The sequence below is a fragment of the Salvelinus namaycush genome, unplaced genomic scaffold (genome assembly GCF_016432855.1).
Source record: "Salvelinus namaycush isolate Seneca unplaced genomic scaffold, SaNama_1.0 Scaffold815, whole genome shotgun sequence".
Classification (NCBI taxonomy): Eukaryota; Metazoa; Chordata; class Actinopteri; order Salmoniformes; family Salmonidae; genus Salvelinus; species Salvelinus namaycush.
This window is the reverse complement of record NW_024061548.1, coordinates 72,095-89,547: the sequence shown is the minus strand read 5'-3', so window position 1 is coordinate 89,547 and position 17,453 is coordinate 72,095. Positions and strand designations below refer to the sequence as shown.

General features: G+C 44.9%; 1 protein-coding gene across 1 annotated transcript in view; it reads right to left on the bottom strand.

Annotated features, from left to right (window-relative positions):
• Positions 1–17,453, bottom strand: part of LOC120042931 (CD82 antigen-like) — a 49,906-nt gene that overhangs the window by 14,163 nt on the left and 18,290 nt on the right. Inside the window, exons 2-3 of the mRNA XM_038987695.1 lie at positions 5,747–5,819; positions 4,516–4,588 (exon numbers count right to left, since the gene is read on the bottom strand). Of these exons, the coding sequence (XP_038843623.1) occupies positions 4,516–4,588; positions 5,747–5,809 (136 nt within the window). The 5' untranslated portion in view covers positions 5,810–5,819. The remainder of the gene's footprint in view (positions 1–4,515; positions 4,589–5,746; positions 5,820–17,453) is intronic.

The window sequence follows — 17,453 nt, the reverse complement described above, 5'->3', positions numbered from 1 at the left end:
CCTAGAGAGCTGCCCTGAGGTACACCACACTTTACATGTTTGACATTAGAGAAGCTTCCATTAAAGAAAACCCTTTGAGTTCTATTAGATAGATAGCTCTGAATCTACAATATGGCAGAGGTTGAAAAGCCATAACCTGTTGTTGAAAAAACATGTTTGAAGAATAATATCAAAGGCTGCAATGAGATCTAACATTACAGCTCCCAGAATCTTATTATCAATGTATTTCAACCAATCATCAGTCATTTGTGTCAGTGCAGTACATGTTGAGTGCCCTTCTCTATAAGCATGCTGAAAGTCTGTTGTTAATTTGTTTACAGAGAAATAGCATTGTATTTGGATCAAACACAATTTTTTTCCAACAGTTTGCTAAGAGCTGGCAGCAAGCTAATAGGTCTGCTGTTAGAACCAGTAAAGGCCGTTTTACCACTCTTGGGTGGCGGAATGACTTTGGCTTCCCTCCAGGCCTGAGGACAAAGACTTTCCTCGAGGCTCAGATGAAAGATCTGACAGATAGGAGTGGCTATAGTCAGCCACCATCCTCAGTAGCTTTCCATCTAAGTTGTCAATGCCAGGAAGTTTGTCATTATTGATCGTTAACAATAATTTCCCCACCTCTCCCTCACTAACTTTACAAAATTCCAACTTGCAATGCTTTTCTCTGTCATTATTAGTTTTTTTTATGCATGAATACGATTGCTCACTGTTCGTTGTTGGCATTTCCTGCCTAAGGTTTGCCCACTTTTCCAATGAAGTAATTGTGATGAATAAGCCATCTGATTGGATGAAAGATGGAGTTGAATTCTGCCCATCATTTCATTTAAAGTACTCCAACGTTTTTTTCCCATCATTCTTTATATCATTGATCTTGGCTTCATAATCAACTCCGACTGGCCTGTGCTCTTGGTTCTAACAGGCGATGAAATGATACAATGTATCAACATGGGAGCAGAGCAAGCCAAGCCAGCGATGTAACAGAAGACTCATCAGGGTCCCCGCTCGCCATCACGGCTACATTATATTATAAAACCGAGAGGAATAGATGGGCATGAAGAGCGGACAGAGAGAAGCAGGTGAGAGGGGGATGGTAGGGGATGCTGAGAGAAGCAGGTGAGTGAGGGCTGGTAGTGGATGCTGAGAGAAGCAGGTGAGTGATGACTGGTAGGGGATGCTGAGAGAAGCAGGTGAGTGAGGGCTGGTAGTGGATTCTGAGAGAAGCAGGTGAGTGAGGGCTGGCAGGGGATGCAGAGAGAAACAGGTGAGTGATGACTGGTAGGGGATTCTGAGAGAAGCAGGTGAGTGAGGGCTGGCAGGGGATGCAGAGAGAAGCAGGTGAGTGAGGGCTGGTAGGGGATGCAGAGAGAAGCAGGTGAGTGAGGGCTGGTAGGGGATGCAGAGAGAAGCAGGTGAGTGAGGGCTGGTAGGGGATGCTGAGAGAAGCAGGTGAGTGAGGGCTGGTAGGGGATGCTGAGAGAAGCAGGTGAGTGAGGGCTGGTAGGGGATGCTGAGAGGAGCATGTGAGTGATGACTGGTAGGGGATTCTGAGAGAAGCAGGTGAGTGATGACTGGTAGGGGATTCTGAGAGAAGCAGGTGAGTGAGGGCTGGCAGGGGATTCTGAGAGAAGCAGGTGAGTGAGGGCTGGCAGGGGATGCAGAGAGAAGCAGGTGAGTGAGGGCTGGTAGGGGATGCTGAGAGAAGCAGGTGAGTGAGGGCTGGTAGGGGATGCTGAGAGAAGCAGGTGAGTGAGGGCTAGTTGGGGATGCTGAGAGAAGCAGGTGAGTGAGGGCTGGTAGGGGATGCTGAGAGAAGCAGGTGAGTGAGGGCTGGTAGGGGATGAGAATGGGCTGCGTTCAAAGTGTCATTAATCATCGGTCCATGTGTTGTTGTTCAGTGTTCACTGGGGTGGCAGGAAGACTAGTGGTTAGAGCGTTGGACTAGTAACCAGCAGGTAGCCCAGTGGTTAGAGCGTTAGACTAGTAACCAGCAGGAAGCCTAGTGGTTAGAGCGTTAGACTAGTAACCAGCAGGTAGACTAGTGGTTAGAGCATTGGACTAGTAACCAGCAGGTAGCCTAGTGGTTAGAGCGTTGGACTAGTAACCAGCAGGTAGCCTAGTGGTTAGAGCGTTGGGCCAGTAACCAGCAGGTAGCCTAGTGGTTAGAGTGTTGGACTAGTAACCAGCAGGTAGCCTAGTGGTTAGAGCGTTGGGCCAGTAACCAGCAGGTAGCCTAGTGGTTAGAGTGTTAGACTAGTAACCAGCAGGAAGCCTAGTGGTTAGAGCGTTAGACTAGTAACCAGCAGGTAGACTAGTGGTTAGAGCATTGGACTAGTAACCAGCAGGTAGCCTAGTGGTTAGAGTGTTGGGACTAGTAACCAGCAGGTAGCCTAGTGATTAGAGCGTTAGACTAGTAACCAGCAGGTAGACTAGTGGTTAGAGCATTGGACTAGTAACCAGCAGGTAGCCTAGTGGTTAGAGCGTTGGGTCAGTAACCAGCAGCTAGTCTAGTGGTTAGAGCGTAGGGCTAGTAACCAGCAGGTAGCCTAGTGGTTAGAGCGTTGGGCCAGTAACCAGCAGGTAGCCTAGTGGTTAGAGCGTTGGGCCAGTAACCAGCAGGTAGCCTAGTGGTTAGAGCGTTGGGCCAGTAACCAGCAGGTAGCCTAGTGGTTAGAGCGTTGGGCCAGTAACCAGCAGGTAGCCTAGTGGTTAGAGCGTTGGGCTAGTAACCAGCAGGTAGCCTAGTGGTTAGAGCGTTGGGCCAGTAACCAGCAGGTAGCCTAGTGGTTAGAGCGTTGGACCAGTAACCAGCAGGTAGCCTAGAGGTTAGAGTGTTGGACTAGTAACCAGCAGGTAGCCTAGTGGTTAAAGCGTTGGGTCAGTAACCGAAATGTTGCTCGATCAAATCCCCGAGCTGACAAGGTAAAAATCTGTCGCTCTGCCCCTGAACAAGGCAGTTAACCCACTGTTCCCTGGTAGGCCATCATTATAAATAAGAACTTGTTTTTAAATGACTTGCCTAGTTAAATAAAGGTTAAATAAAATAAAACATAAAAACTTGTGGACTAGAAAAAGAGCCCTGACAATTACTGTCTTTCTACCATTCCTCTGGTGAAATGACTGCCACATTACTACCATTCCTCTGGTGAAATGACTGTCACATTACTGCCATTCCTCTGGTGAAATGACTGTCACATTACTACCATTCCTCTGGTGAAATGACTGCCACATTCCTACCATTCCTCTGGTGAAATGACTGCCACATTCCTACCATTCCTCTGGTGAAATGACTGTCACATCACTGTCATTCCTCTGGTGAAACGACTGTCACATTACTGCCATACCTCTGGTGAAACGACTGTCACATTACTGCCATTCCTCTGGTGAAACGACTGTCACATTCCTACCATTCCTCTGGTGAAACGACTGTCACATTCCTACCATTCCTCTGGTGAAACGACTGTCACATCACTGTCATTCCTCTGGTGAAATGACTGTCACATTCCTACCATTCCTCTGGTGAAATGACTGCCACATTCCTACCATTCCTCTGGTGAAATGACTGCCACATTACTACCATTCCTCTGGTGAAATGACTGTCACATTACTACCATTCCTCTGGTGAAATGACTGTCACATTACTGCCATTCCTCTGGTGAAATGACTGTCACATTACTGCCATTCCTCTGGTGAAATGACTGTCACATTACTGCCATTCCTCTGGTGAAATGACTGTCACATTACTGTCATTCCTCTGGTGAAATGACTGTCACATTACTACCATTCCTCTGGTGAAATGACTGCCACATTCCTACCATTCCTCTGGTGAAATGACTGCCACATTACTACCATTCCTCTGGTGAAATGACTGCCACATTACTACCATTCCTCTGGTGAAATGACTGTCACATCACTGTCATTCCTCTGGTGAAATGACTGTCACATGACTACCATTCCTCTGGTGAAATGACTGTCACATGACTACCATTCCTCTGGTGAAATGACTGTCACATGACTGCCATTCCTCTGGTGAAATGACTGTCACATGACTACCATTCCTCTGGTGAAATGACTGCCACCATTCCTCTGGTGAAATGACTGCCACCATTCCTCTGGTGAAATGACTGCCACCATTCCTCTGGTGAAATGACTGCCACCATTCCTCTGGTGAAATGACTGCCACCATTCCTCTGGTGAAATGACTGCCACCATTCCTCTGGTGAAATGACTGCCACCATTCCTCTGGTGAAATGACTGCCACCATTCCTCTGGTGAAATGACTGCCACCATTCCTCTGGTGAAATGACTGCCACCATTCCTCTGGTGAAATGACTGCCACCATTCCTCTGGTGAAATGACTGCCACCATTCCTCTGGTGAAATGACTGCTACATTACTACCATTCCTCTGGTGAAATGACTGTCACATTACTACCATTCCTCTGGTGAAATGACTGTCACATTACTACCATTCCTCTGGTGAAATGACTGCCACATTAGTATGTATAGTTTTATAAACTTACGCAGGATGACCATGAAGCTCTCATTGTCCAGAAGGACCCACAGTCCGAACCCCATGATGAGGGCGCCAAACAGCTGCAGAGAGAGAGAGAGAGAGAGAGAGAGAGAGAGAGACAGAGAGCGAGACAAATAGAGAGAGAGAGACAGAGAGGGAGACAAATAGAGAGAGAAAGAGAGAGAGAGACAGAGAGAGAGAGAGACAGAGAGCGAGAGAGTCAATACAAAAATGGTAAATAAGACATGCTCAACTCTTTACTAAGTTCTGTAAATGAGTCTTTGGGTGCTGTTGGCCAGGAGTAACGTTCCATAGACAACCATCTACATCAGTCCTGTTACATTCTAGTTTCTCTACATCAGTCCTGTTACATTCTAGTTTCTCTACATCAGTCCTGTTAGTAGTGAGATCACACCATACATTCACACGCAGTGTAACTTAAGTCTTAAGCTCTGGATCACACTTTTAATTTACTCTGTTCAGAGATGGGAATGAGGGGTGATAGAGAGAGTGGGGAGAGAGAGAGGGGGATTGTGGGAGCCTTGGACTGAGCGGATGAGTGTCTCTGTGGTAACCAGGCCACCATCACTTAATCTGCTCTCTAATGAAGAAACCAGGGAGAGAGAAAGAGAGGGATGGAGGGAGGGGGGTGAGAAGGAGAAAGAGGGAGAGAGAGGGGGAGAAAAGGAGGGCATGAGAGAGGGCATGAGAGAGATAGAGAGTGAGAGGGGGGGCATGAGAGAGATAGAGAGCGAGAGAGGGGGCATGAGAGAGATAGAGAGAGAGAGAGAGAGAGAGAGGGGGCATGAGAGAGATAGAGAGAGAGGGGGCATGAGAGAGAGAGAGAGAGAATGATGTCAGAGAATGAGAGTGAGAATGATGTCAGAGAATGAGAGAGTGAGAATGATGTCAGAGAATGAGAGAGTGAGAATGATGTCAGAGAATGAGAGAGTGAGAATGATGTCAGAGAATGAGAGAGTGAGAATGATGTCAGAGAATGAGAGAGTGAGAATGATGTCAGAGAATGAGAGAGTGAAACAGAGGACAAGGATGACAGAGTAGTTGGTGTGTGTTGGTGAGTTCACATTCCCTCCCACCGACTCCATCTCAAACCGGTCCAACACGGCAATAGGGCTGTGGCGGTCATGCCATATTGTCATGCATGTTTCATCCACTCAGAGTAGAGGCTGATGTCCTGTACAGGCATGTTATCCGAGTCTGGGAAATAAGATACTTACGAAGAAGAGGACATTGAAGAGGAACAGGAAGTACTTGATTGCCTTCATGCATCCTTTCCCCATTGTGATCGCTCTGTAAACAACAGAATACAAATATTTAGTCATACTTTATCTGAAGAGTACTTAAGCATTAATATAATAAAATCATGAAGATAATCACAGGTCAGTCAGACATCCCTGTGGTCTACTAAAGAGTTTAACACGATGCCATCAAAGTACAGAGGGGACATGATCCACATAGTGTGTGTGTGTCTGGATTTGTGTGAGAGGCCTACAGTATAAGTGGTGACAGATCCCTGGTACCCCCTGACCTGCTGGCTGAGATGATAGAGACCTGGACCACTAGGAGACAGATCCCTGGAGCCCCCTGACCTGCTGGCTAAGCTGATAGAGACCAGGACCACTAGGAGACAGATTCCTGGAACCCCCTGACCTGCTGGCTAAGCTGCTGAGATGATAGAGACCTGGACCCCTAGGAGACAGATCCCTGGTACCCCCTGACCTGCTGGCTGAGATGATAGAGACCTGGACCACTAGGAGACAGATCCCTGACCTGCTGGCTAAGATGATAGAGACCTGGACCACTAGGAGACAGATCCATGGGAACCCCCTGACCTGCTGGCTGAGATGATAGAGACCTGGACGACTAGGAGACAGATCCCTGGAACCACCTGACCTGCTGGCTGAGATGATAGAGACCTGGACCACTAGGAGACAGATCCCTGGAACCCCCTGACCTGCTGGCTAAGATGATAGAGACCTGGACCACTAGGAGACAGATCCCTGACCTGCTGGCTAAGATGATAGAGACCTGGACCACTAGGAGACAGATCCATGGGAACCCCCTGACCTGCTGGCTGAGATGATAGAGACCTGGACGACTAGGAGACAGATCCCTGGAACCCCCTGACCTGCTGGCTGAGATGATAGAGACCTGGACCACTAGGAGAGATCCCTGGAACCCCCTGACCTGCTGGCTGAGCTGCTGAGGTGATAGAGACCTGGACCACTAGGAGACAGATCCCTGGCCTGCTGGCTGAGATGATAGAGACCTGGACCACTAGGAGACAGATCCCTGGCCTGCTGGCTGAGATGATAGAGACCTGGACCACTAGGAGACAGATCCCTGGTACCCCCTGACCTGCTGGCTGAGATGATAGAGACCTGGACCCCTAGGAGACAGATCCCTGGAACCCCCTGACCTGCTGGCTGAGCTGCTGAGGTGATAGAGACCTGGACCACTAGGAGACAGATCCCTGGAACCCCCTGACCTGCTGGCTAAGCTGCTGAGGTGATAGAGACCTGGACCACTAGGAGACCGATCCCTGGAACCCCCTGACCTGCTGGCTAAGCTGCTGAGGTGATAGAAACCTGGACCACTAGGAGACCGATCCCTGGAACCCCCTGACCTGCTGGCTGAGATGATAGAGACCTGGACCACTAGGAGACAGATCCCTGGTACCCCCTGACCTGCTGGCTGAGATGATAGAGACCTGGACCACAAAGATTACTGATATACAACCAGCCAGTGGTGGAAAAAAGTACCCAATTATCATACTTGAGTAAAAGTAAAGATACCTTAATAAAAAATTACTTAAGTAAAAGTGAAAGTTACCCAGTAAAATGCTACTTGAGTAAAAGTCTAAAAGTATTTGGTTTTACATATACTTAAGTATCAAAGTATAAATCATTTCAAATTCCTTTACATTAAGCAAACCAGGCGGCATGATTTTCTAGTTTTTGTACAGACAGTCAGGGGCCACACTCCAACATCATTTACAAATAAAGCAGTTGTGTTTAGTGAGTCCACCAGTGACCATGTGTTCTCTTGATAAGTACGTGAATTGGACCATTTTCCTGTCAAAATGTAACAAGTACTTTTGGGTATCAGGGAAAATGTATGGAGTAAAACGCACATTATTTTCTTTAGGAATGTGGTGAAGTAAAAGTTGCCAAAGATATAAATAGTAAAGTACAGATACCTCAAAAACTACTTAAGTAGTACTTTAAAGTATTTGTACACCACTACAACCCCAACAACCTGCATCAGACTGTACAACCAGCAACACACAACACAAACTGAACAGCGAGCACAACATCAATCTACCTCAGAAACACAGCCTCAAGCTCTAAAACACAGCCTCAGAAACACAGCCTCAAGCTCTAAAACACAGCCTCAAGCTCTAAAACACAGCCTCAAGCTCTAAAACACAGCCTCAAGCTCTAAAACACAGCCTCAGAAACACAGCCTCAAGCTCTAAAACACAGCCTCAGAAACACAGCCTCAAGCTCTAAAACACAGCCTCAGAAACACAGCCTCAAGCTCTAAAACACAGCCTCAAGCTCTAAAACACAGCCTCAAGCTCTAAAACACAGCCTCAGAAACACAGCCTCAAGCTCTAAAACACAGCCTCAAGCTCTAAAACACAGCCTCAAGCTCTAAAACACAGCCTCAAGCTCTAAAACACAGCCTCAAGCTCTAAAACACAGCCTCAAGCTCTAAAACACAGCCTCAGAAACACAGCCTCAAGCTCTAAAACACAGCCTCAGAAACACAGCCTCAAGCTCTAAAACACAGCCTCAGAAACACAGCCTCAAGCTCTAAAACACAGCCTCAAGCTCTAAAACACAGCCTCAAGCTCTAAAACACAGCCTCAGAAACACAGCCTCAAGCTCTAAAACACAGCCTCAAGCTCTAAAACACAGCCTCAAGCTCTAAAACACAGCCACAGAAACACAGCCTCAAGCTCTAAAACACAGCCTCAGAAACACAGCCTCAAGCTCTAAAACACAGCCTCAGAAACACAGCCTCAAGCTCTAAAACACAGCCTCAGAAACACAGCCTCAAGCTCTAAAACACAACCACAGAAACACAGCCTCAAGCTCTAAAACACAACCTCAGAAACACAGCCTCAAAACACAACCACAGAAACACAGCCTCAAGCTCTAAAACACAACCTCAAAACACAGCCTCAAGCTCTAAAACACTACCTCAGAAACACAGCCTCAAAACACAGCCTCAAGCTCTAAAACACAGCCTCAGAAACACAGCCTCAAGCTCTAAAACACAGCCTCAGAAACACAGCCTCAAGCTCTAAAACACAACCACAGAAACACAGCCTCAAGCTCTAAAACACAGCCTCAGAAACTCAGCCTCAAGCTCTAAAACACAGCCTCAAGCTCTAAAACACAGCCTCAGAAACACAGCCTCAAGCTCTAAAACACAGCCTCAGAAACACAGCCTCAAGCTCTAACACACAACCTCAGAAACACAGCCTCAAGCTCTAAAACACAGCCTCAGAAACACAGCCTCAAGCTCTAAAACACAGCCTCAGAAACACAGCCTCAAGCTCTAACACACAGCCTCAAGCTCTAAAACACAGCCTCAGAAACACAGCCTCAAGCTTTAAAACACAACCACAGAAACACAGCCTCAAGCTCTAAAACACAACCTCAAAACACAGCCTCAAGCTCTAAAACACTACCTCAGAAACACAGCCTCAAAACACAGCCACAGAAACAGAGCCTCAAGCTCTAAAACACAACCACAGAAACACAGCCTCAAGCTCTAAAACACAGCCTCAGAAACACAGCCTCAAGCTCTAAAACACAGCTCTAAAACACAGCCTCAGAAACACAGCCTCAAGCTCTAACACACAGCCTCAAGCTCTAACACACAGCCTCAAGCTCTAAAACACAGCCTCAAGCTCTAAAACACAGCCTCAAGCTCTAAAACACAGCCTCAAGCTCTAAAACACAGCCTCAGAAACACAGCCTCAAGCTCTAAAACACAGCCTCAAGCTCTAAAACACAACCTCAGAAACACAGCCTCAAGCTCTAAAACACAGCCTCAAGCACTAAAACACAGCCTCAAGCTCTAAAACACAGCCTCAAGCTCTAAAACACAGCCTCAAGCTCTAAAACACAGCCTCAAGCTCTAAAACACAGCCTCAAGCTCTAAAACACAGCCTCAGAAACACAGTTGACCTCAATATCTCACAGCAGAGCATGAGGGGCACAGGGGGCTGTAGATTCTGCAGTTTGTCTTCTCTCTGTCAAACTACTCTCTCTCTCCTTCCCCCTTCAACTCCCCTTTCCATCTTTACCTCTCTCTCTCTCTCCTCCCCTTCAACTCCCTTTTCCATCTTTACCTCTCTCTCTCTCCTCCCCCCTTCAACTCCCTTTTCCATCTTTACCTCTCTCTCTCTCCTCCCCCCTTCAACTCCCTTTTCCATCTTTACCTCTCTCTCTCTCTCCTCCTCCCTTCAACTCCCTTTTCCATCTTTACCTCTCTCTCTACAAAGTAATGGCCTCTTGCAGTCAAATAAATCTATGGAAATTACAGTAAAATGTGCGGACTAGGGCTGGCAATTGCCAGGGACCTCATGATACGACGCCAATACAATATGATGCCGATACGATACATATTGCGATTCTCACGATTCTATATGTATTATTATGATTCAATACTGAGATTTTATTGCTATTTGATGTTCCAAACATAATGCTCACTATACGTCTGCTGTAGAGAGACAGAGTTATTTCCATCATGGAAATAAAAGTACTGAAAACAAATTGTCTCCCTTTTTAAAAAGAACAAGCTGTGAAGGAAAAATAATGGCATTTGTTGTTGTTGCAGGTACAGCCAACTAGCTCAAAAATAATATGGCGATATTGTCAAAATGATACGATATAATGTCACAAATAATGGGAATCTACTTCCCAGTTCTCCACACTCCTCAAAAAAGAAAAGGTGCACTTGGACACTACCTCCAGCCAATTCTTACACCAATCCAATACTTTCAAATCAATGACAGGGAGTGTGCGAGTGCCCGCTTGGGGAAAAGAGCGGGAAAGTCGGGACGCGGCCCAAAGAGGTTACACCACGGCTAACACTGGTCAAACATTGGACTTAAACGGTCTGACAGCCAAGAGGCCCGAACGTGAATATATACTGAAACAAGGCTGTGCCATTATGTTGACTAGTTAACACAAGACCAGTTGACTACCATGTTAACGATGTGTTCAAAGAGCCCCTTCAGCCACAAGACAGTCCAGTAGTCTGTGAGTCAGACAGTTAAACCAGGCTAAATGGTCTCAACATACTGTTTAAAACACAGGGACACATACAGTGGAAAACATGACAGGGCTGGAATATAGAAGTGGACACCAACTTGCACACCAAGGATGCATCCTAAATGCCACCCAATCCCCTATATAGTGCACTACCTTAGACCAGGGCCCTATATAGTGCACTACTTTAGACCAGGGCCCTATATAGTGCACTACTTTAGACCAGGGCCCTATATTGTGCACTACTTTAGACCAGGGCCCGATATAGTGCACTACCTTTGACCAGGGTGTAAAAGGCCCCATCAACACCAACATGTGAAGTTCATAGGAACATATCAAATTGGGTGTAAAAGGCCCCATCAACACCAACATGTGAAGTTCATAGGAACATATCAAATTGGGTGTAAAAGGCCCCATCAACACCAACATGTGAAGTTTATAGGAACATATCAAATTGGGTGTAAAAGGCCCCATCAACACCAACATGTGAAGTTCATAGGAACATATCAAATTGGGTGTAAAAGGCCCCATCAACACCAACATGTGAAGTTCATAGGAACATATCAAATTGGGTGTAAAAGGCCCCATCAACACCAACATGTGAAGTTCATAGGAACATATCAAATTGGGTGTAAAAGGACACATCAACACCAACATGTGAAGTTTATAGGAACATATCAAATTGGGTGTCAAATGAAAGCTAACCCGCTGGGCACAGACGTCAATTCAATGTCTATTCCACGTTGGTTGAATCAATGTTGTTTCCATGAAATGTCAAGCGGGCTTTTCAAACAGCTCTTACATGAAAAAAGGGCATTATCATAATTTTTCACAATTTCTGTGTTATTCCAACCTTGTAAAAACACAATAATATCTTGTTTTTGACTGCACTGGGCCTTTAGAAAGGTATTAGAACTAAAGTGGGGTCAGAAAGTATTGGAACCCTTGATAAAGAAAAGTAAAAAAGACTGCATAAAGTAAATAATAAAAAATACTGAGCTATATTGTATACAAAAATAAGGGAAATTATATTATTTTATACTAACACTCAAAAAGTTAGGGGTCAAAATTATTGACCACAATGTTTTCAATACCTCACTTTGTGACAATAAGGGAACAGAGACTTTTTCTAAAATCGTTTTCTGAGATTGGAGAACACATTGGGAGAGATCTTAGACCAATTCCTCCTTCTTGATATCCTTCGTCTGAGCTTATTCCTTGTTCAATTCAAACCACAGGTTTTCAATGCGTTTCAAGTCCAGAGACTGAGATGGCCATTGCAAAATGTTGATTGTGTGGCCACTTCTTTGTGGATGTTAATGTGTTGCCCGGTGGTTATTGTCTTGCTGGGAGATCCACTTGCAGCCAGGTTTCAGCCACCTGGCAGAGACAACCAGGTTTCAGCCACCTGGCAGAGACAACCAGGTTTCAGCCTCCTGGCAGAGACAACCAGGTTTCAGCCTCCTGGCAGAGACAACCAGGTTTCAGCCTCCTGGCAGAGACAACCAGGTTTCAGCCTCCTGGCAGAGACAACCAGGTTTCAGCCTCCTGGCAGAGACAACCAGGTTTCAGCCTCCTGGCAGAGACAACCAGGTTTCAGCCACCTGGCAGAGACAACCAGGTTTCAGCCTCCTGGCAGAGACAACCAGGTTTCAGCCACCTGGCAGAGACAACCAGGTTTCAGCCTCCTGGCAGAGACAACCAGGTTTCAGCCTCCTGGCAGAGACAACCAGGTTTCAGCCTCCTGGCAGAGACAACCAGGTTTCAGCCTCCTGGCAGAGACAACCAGGTTTCAGCCTCCTGGCAGAGACAACCAGGTTTCAGCCACCTGGCAGAGACAACCAGGTTTCAGCCACCTGGCAGAGACAACCAGGTTTCAGCCACCTGGCAGAGACAACCAGGTTTCAGCCTCCTGGCAGAGACAACCAGGTTTCAGCCTCCTGGCAGAGACAACCAGGTTTCAGCCTCCTGGCAGAGACAACCAGGTTTTTGGCTAAAACATTCTGGTACTGAGTACAGTTCATAACGCTGTTGACCTTAACAACGGCCTCAGGAACCAGTGGAAGCAAAACATCCCCAAAACATCAAAGATCCGCCACTATATTTTACAGTAGGGTATGGGGTTCCTTCTCATTTCCACGCCAAACCCACCGCTTGGCCAAAGAGCTCTATTTCCATCTCATCTGACTAAAGCACCAGTTCCATTGTAAGTGCCAACGCCGTTTATCAAACTGCAGACGTTTCCATTTGTTGGATGACAAGAAAACAGTGTTCTTATACTTAGTTTAGCAGAAATGATTTGCCTTCTTTAAAGATGAAGACATATTACCTAGTGTCTTGTCATTCTGTTACCAAACCCAATCTGCACTGTTCTTAAGAGGAAATGTGTTATTTGTAAAAATGTTCAGTGGAAATAGTTAAAAAGTAGTCCTCGTGTATACAGTGGGGCAAAAAAGTATTTAGTCAGCCACCAATTGCGCAAGTTCTCCCACTTAAAAAGATGAGAGAGGCCTGTAATTTTCATCATAGGTACACTTAACTATGACAGACAAAATGAGAGCATCTGAGCTCCTAGAGAGTGACTCTCCTTTATGTTCTGTTCTGATAAGTGTTGTAACATTATCTGTGATAACTACTCATACTAACGAGTGACTCAGAGCATTATATTGTGTTGAGTTGAGGCATCCATCTCCAAGACAAAGTGAAAGCAGAGAATAAAAGGTCCTCTCTTTAAACAAATGTTTCGTCTCCAACCTCATTGGTTAATAAAAACACACTAGACAGTTTCAGAGAGTTCAGGAGCATAAAGACTTTACACAGCGTATCAAATCAATGTTTCTGTCTCAAATACAAAGGGCTGTCTACTAACCCGTCGCTGAGGCACGGCCTCGTGTGTGTGTGTCTGTGTTCAGGGTGTGTGTGTGTGTGTGTGTGTGTGTGTATCTGTGTTCAGGGTGTGTGAGTGTGTGTGTGTGTATCTTTGTCAGGGTGTGTGTGTGTATCTGTGTTCAGGGTGTGTGTGTGTGTGTGTGTGTATCTGTGTTCAGGGTGTGTGAGTGTATCTGTGTTCAGGGTGTGTGTGTGTGTGTGTGTGTGTGTTCAGGGTGTGTGTGTGTGTGTGTGTGTGTGTGTGTGTGTGTGTGTGTGTGTGTGTGTGTGTGTGTGTGTGTGTGTGTATCTGTGTTCAGGGTGTGTGTGTGTGTGTGTGTGTGTGTGTGTGTGTGTGTGTGTGTGTGTGTGTGTGTGTGTGTGTGTGTGTGTGTGTGTGTTCAGGGTGTGTGTGTGACAGACATCTGTCGCTATTCAAAGAGGCTGTAAACACATTGCTACACACATCTTACAGAAGACCCATCAGTAGTTAACACACTACCGTAGCTGACCAATCACAGACCAGGGCCCGCATTCACAAAGGTTCTCTGAGTTAGGAGTGCTGATCTAGGATCAGTTTCTGTCTTTTAGTTCAGAATGGAGTTGCACCCTATTCCCTATGTAGTGCACTACTTTTGACCTGGGCCCATAGGGCACTACAGTATATAGGGAATAGGGTGCCATTTGGGATACAGACCTTTTCTTCTGCTTTCACTTCAGGGTGTCACCAAACAAGTCAGTTCAGTCCTCTCTCACCCTCCCTCCCTCCTCCTCCTCCTCTCTCTCACTGAACTTGCTCTTGTTTCCCCACTAGATGTTCTGCTTTTCCTCTCCTGTTTCTATCTGCACCAGGCACTACTGAGAGAACACATTGGGGTTGGCTGATACAACACTCAGTACAGTGAGATAAGAGTATGAGAGGGAGAGAGAGAGGGGAGAAAGAGAGAGAGTGAGAGGGGGGAGAGAGAGGAGGGGAGAGAGAGAGAGTGAGAGGAGAGGGGAGAGAGAGAGAGTGAAAGCACTGGGTCAAGATCAGAGTTTGAAGTCAGAGTGAAAACTTGCAGGTCACTTTGCTTCCACTTTCTGTTTGCATCAGAGGCGGTTGGTACCGTTTAAGATGAGGGAGGATTATATATTTTTATTTATGAACATGGCCTTATTTCTATTACAGCATATTGGATGACTATCATTCATATTACATTCAGCCAGTTCAATGTCACATCCTTTTCTCAATAGGGGGTGCTGTTTGCACTTTGTAAAAATTTTGTTCCCAAATTAAACTGCCTCGTACTCAATTCTTGCTCGTACAATATGCATATTATTATTACTATTGGATAGAAAACACTCTCTAGTTTCTAAAACCATTTGAATTATATCTGTGAGTAAAACAGAACTCGAGTTGGAGCAATCTTCCTGTCAGCAAGTGAGAAATCTGAAATCAGCCAGGCTGTTCTGAGGTCGGTTTATTAATTTGCATGTCTTCTATTGGTTGAGATGCACTGCATACGCCTTCCCCTGGATGTCAGCAAATAGTGAGAATTGGAATGGAGTTGCTAGGCAGATCTGAGGCCATATAAATGGGCTGGGAACGTGGGGTCCTCTCTTTCCTTCATTCGCCATGACGCAAGACAGACCTCAGGATGGCGTTCTAGAAAGCTCCCGTTAGAGCCCTTAGATATATCCGGCTCTGATTTTATTCAATATAGGTGTTAAAGACATCATAATGTTGTTATTTTAAACCGAGTTATATCAGTTTATATCAGTATATTGCGATTTTCGGATATTTATTTGTGCTGCGTTCTAGTGAGTTGGGCATGTCTGGGCCACATGGCCAATGTTTACTGCTAATTCCAAAGTTGAAGGCGACAATCTACAACCGAGCAACGATTCTTTTGGACAAAGGACAACTTGCCCAAGATTCTGATGGGAGCTCATCAAAAAGTAAGAACTATTTATGATGTTAATTCGTTGTTCTGTTGAAAAATGTAAAACTCATATTCCGCCATTAATTTCGGTGCGGTCCCGCTTTAACGCACGCTGTATGTCGTAGTAACGTTAATTTTAAAAATCTAACACAGCGGTTGCATTAAGAACTAATGTATCTTTCATTTGCTGTCCAACCTGTATTTTTTAGTCAAGTTTATGATTAGTTACTGATTAGATTAGGTGCCTCTCCCAAGATTTCTCCAGACATATTGTTGGCAGCTTGGCTACTATTCTCATTGTATAACCACGATGTGCCGCTAAATATGCACATTTTCGAACAAACTCTATATGTATTGTGTAATATGATGTTATAGGACTGTCATCTGAAGAAGTTTGAGAAGGTTAGTGAAAAAATTAATATCTTTTGCTGGTTTATTCGTTATCGCTATTGTTGGCTTGAATCAATGCTGTTGTGTGGTTGGCTATTGTAGTAAGCTAATATAATGCTATATTGTGTTTTCGCTGTAAAACACTTAAAAAATCTGAAATATTGGCTGGATTCACAAGATCTTTGTCTTTCATTTGCTGTATGCTGTGTATTTTTCATAAATGTTTTATGATGAGTATTTAGGTAATTCACATTGGTCTCTGTAGTTATTCTAGTTGCTTTGGTGAGAGTTGTGATGGTGGCTGCAATGGTAAACTATGATTTATACCTGAAATATGCACATTTTTCTAACAAAACATATACTATACAATAAATATGTTATCAGACTGTCATCTGATTAAGTTGTTTCTTGGTTAGTGACTATTTATATCTTTATTTGGTCGAAATTGTGATAGCTACCTATGCAGGAAAAAAATGGTGGAAAAAAAAAGTTGTGTCTTTTGCTATCGTGGTTAGCTAATAGATTTACATATTGTGTCTTCCCTGTAAAACATTTTAAAAATCAGAAATGATGGCTGGATTCACAAGATGTGTATCTTTCATCTGGTGTCTTGGACTTGTGATTTAATGATATTTAGATGCTAGTATTTACTTGTGACGCTATGCTAGGCTATGCTAGTCAGCTTTTTTACTGATGGGGGTGCTCCCGGATCCGGGATTGTGATGAAGTAGAAGTTAATAGGTTTAAGCTCCTACATGATTCTCAAATTGTCCCTATACCCATCATGAGGTTGCTACAACCTAGCCTATGAATGAAAGTTTACAACGTAGGTGCACACAGGTCAAGAGAATTTAGAGTAATCAAGGTGACAGACAGTGACACATTCAATAGCGCTTTGCAGACTCTTGCCTGCATCTAGCTGATCTAGGGTGTAACCAGTAGTCCAACAGTTGCAAAACGAGAGTTTCTATTGGACAAATTTAGGTATGTTTATCCCAGTTTTGTTACGTTTGCTTCCGTCGAAGAAAAACATTTAAAAACAGAATCGATGCAATGAATACACACCTGATCACTTTCATAGCAGCCAAATACAAACAGCTTGTTGTGTATATATACACTGCTCAAAAAAATAAAGGGAACACTTAAACAACACAATGTAACTCCAAGTCAATCATACTTCTGTGAAATCAAACTGTCCACTTAGGAAGCAACACTGATTGACAATAAATTTCACATGCTGTTGTGCAAATGGAATAGACAAAAGGTGGAAATTATAGGAAATTAGCAAGACACCCCCAATAAAGGAGTGGTTCTGCAGGTGGTGACCACAGACCACTTCTCAGTTCCTATGCTTCCTGGTTGATGTTTTGGTCACTTTTGAATGCTGGCGGTGCTTTCACTCTAGTGGTAGCATGAGACGGAGTCTACAAGCCACACAAGTGGCTCAGGTA